The sequence below is a fragment of the Contarinia nasturtii genome, unplaced genomic scaffold, assembly GCF_009176525.2.
Source record: "Contarinia nasturtii isolate CC-2019 unplaced genomic scaffold, AAFC_CNas_1.1 Cnas_scaffold_1811, whole genome shotgun sequence".
Lineage (NCBI taxonomy): Eukaryota > Metazoa > Arthropoda > Insecta > Diptera > Cecidomyiidae > Contarinia > Contarinia nasturtii.
In genome coordinates, this window is record NW_022199142.1 from 1 (window position 1) to 3,038 (window position 3,038).

Consider the following 3,038-nt stretch of genomic DNA (forward strand, 5'->3'; position numbering starts at 1 on the left):
ATTGTACACACAATGTGTGTAGCTTCACAGAATCGAAGAAAGACCGCACAAAAGAGAATGAAAATATATGCCAGACAAGAAATATATGCCAAATATATGCCAAATACGTGCAGTTATACACATTTATTTGCGCATATTCTAGATATGCGGCATTATATTTCAATATTTGCCTTAAAAGTAGTATACGTTTGAACATAAAAGCCCCCAGAGTATAAGTAATTGTTTCAAAGTATGAATTTCCTTGATTCTTTCAGGCAACAAAGATATTGCAAGACTTCTCATCCAACATGGCGCTAATGTTTATGCACAGGACAAACTTAAATGGACGCCACTCCATGTAACTGCAATACATGGTAATTGTCCAACTAATTTCTCTGGCTCAAACTGTGTTTGAAACCACACAATGTAATCGCACCTTTTCAGTAAGCGCGTTCTTGTCAGGAGCTTAGAGGTGGCTCCTGATAAGCGCGCTCTTCATGCGTGACGATTTCATTCTCTGTTTCAAAATATGAATTCCAAATAATCTTTCAGGTAAATACGATGTGGCTGACATTCTCATTCAAAATGGAACACATATTGATGCACGAGATACTTTGAAATGTACGCCTCTCCATTACACTGCCATAAATGGTAATTGTCCAAAACGAAATCTAGCCATACATTTATGAATTTTTCAACGTGTGTATCTGTGATTAAATTTTCAGGCCATAAGGATGTGGCTGAGCTTCTAATTCAACACCAGGCTAAAGTTAATGCAGAGGAAATAAATAAATGGACACCGCTACATTCTACTGGAAAATTTGGTAATAATTCAAATAATTAATTCAAATTATGAATTTAAATGTTCGTTTGTCATGTCAGGTCATCGGGATGTAGCTGAGCTTCTTATCCTTAACGGGGCCAATATAAGTGCAGAAGAGAGTATAGACCAATGGACACCTCTCCACTTAGCTGTGCAAAACGGTAAAAATACAGGAAAAAACTAGTTGAACCATGCATTTTTTCAATGCATTTATAAATTTTCAGGCAACAAGCATGTGGTTGATCTATTCATTCAAAAAAGTGCTAATGTAAACGCAATAGATAAAGACGAACAAACGCCGTTACATTTAGCTGCCAAGAAAGGTAAGAGTCCAAAAAAGCGAAGCGAAATGTTAATCTTTATGATAGAAAATGTCATTTAAAAAAATAAAAAAATGACAGGTGAAACGATTATTGGCGAGCTTCTCATCGAGCATGGCGCAAATGTAGATGCGGAGAATATACAAAAAAGAACGCCGCTACATTTCGCCACAGAAAAAGGTAATAAAAATGTGGTTGACCTCCTTATCCAAAACGGGGCCAACGTTAGTGCAGAAACAACAGATAAATGGACGCCTCTCCATATCGCTGCAAAATTTGGTAATTATGAAAAAAACCAAGTTGGAACTGTAAACTCCTTTAAATACCCGAATCTATGCTTAACATTTTAGGGAGTAAAGATGTTGCTAACCTTCTTATCAAACAAAAAACTGACATCAATGCAGAAAATATAGATAAATGGACGCCTCTTCATATTACTGCCAAATTTGGTAACGATGAAAAAAAAAAACATCGAACTCTGTGAACTCATTCCAATGTTGTAATGTACATTCCAGGTAATAAAGATATGGCTGAGCTTCTGATTCAAAGCGGTGCCAATATTGAAGCAGAAGATAAAAATCAATGGACACCTCTGCATGTTGCAGCAAAAAATGGTGAAAGACTGAATGAAATTATGAATTCCATTTAATGTTTAATTCTTTGATTTCCAGGTTTCAACGATATTGCCGAACTTCTCATCGAAGAACATACAGCGAATATCAATGCCAAAACTAAAGATGATCAGCGGACAGCTCTCCATATAGCGTCACAGTTTGGTAATTGTGCAAAATAAAGGAATAAAACTATGAACGTTTTTTTTATTCAATATTTTCTTGATTTCAGGTAAAGAAAGTATGGTCAAGCTTCTCATCTGGCACAATGTTGATGTTAATGCAAAGGACGTAAATGAACAAACTCCACTCTATTTAGCCTTACAAAATGGTATGTATAATTCCATTTCTCATTTTAACACAAACATGTTGAGAATTTTCAAACAAATCACGCGTTTCTTCGGACAATTTTAAAACACATTTGATTGTACTGTTTTGAGCCAAAATAATATCAATAATGTCCTTGGATTTCAGGCAATGTAGAGGTAATTAAATTGTTGCTTAAAAATGGAGCATATAAAAATATCAAGGATAAAGATGAAAAATCGCCTGAAGGCATTGCTACAAGATTGGGTAAGTGTGCACCATATAAGTTGTGGAGAAATCAATAAAATGGATTTTGTCTATTGATTTTCAGGTAATCCAAGAATTGTTAATTTATTCAAAGAATTTGGTCTTCTTTGGTCATATTAATAAAATCAAATGCAGATGACCCAAAATACGTTTAATACGTGGAATTTTTTTACATTTATACAATCAGAAGAATCATTCTTTTCGAAACTATGTACCGATTAAAAAAATATTTGACTTTTTCATAATGAGAGAAACATTTTCCCCTATTTTTCAAGTGTAAAAATATTGTACTGTCGCCATAGGTAGACAATGACACCTCAAATAAATAATAATAAAAAAGTAATGAGATGCAAATGAATTATATTATTATTAACAATCATTTTCAAAGATTTTAGTCTAGGTTCACATACGCTACTTGTACGAGGGTTGCTCCATAATTTTTTTTAAAAACATATATAACACAGTTGTTTTTTGTCGAAAATGGTTTTATTGTTTTTCAAAATATTCCCCGAGATGATCGATACACTTTTGCATTCGATGAAACCATTTGTCATAGCATTCGTGCCACTCCGAAACTGATATCTCCAAAACGTGTGTTTTGAACGCTTCAACTGCTTCTTCTGGTGTCGAAAATCGTTGACCACGTAGTTTTTTCTTCACGCTTGGGAACAAAAAAAAGTCATTGGGTGCCAGGTCAGGACTGTACGGTGGATGACCCATCAGTTCGATGTT

General features: G+C 34.5%; 1 protein-coding gene across 1 annotated transcript; it reads left to right on the plus strand.

Moving 5' to 3' along the window:
* Window positions 1-254: 254 nt before the first annotated feature.
* Window positions 255-2,660, plus strand: LOC116347319 (putative ankyrin repeat protein RF_0381; the record flags this gene model as incomplete). The annotated part of the gene is made up of 12 exons (XM_031777880.1): window positions 255-353; window positions 532-630; window positions 705-803; window positions 862-963; window positions 1,027-1,125; window positions 1,204-1,401; window positions 1,473-1,571; window positions 1,638-1,736; window positions 1,794-1,898; window positions 1,966-2,064; window positions 2,208-2,306; window positions 2,371-2,660. Coding segments are annotated over 12 exons (1,253 nt in total), but the record flags the coding sequence as incomplete, so codon positions are not given.
* Window positions 2,661-3,038: the final 378 nt, after the last annotated feature.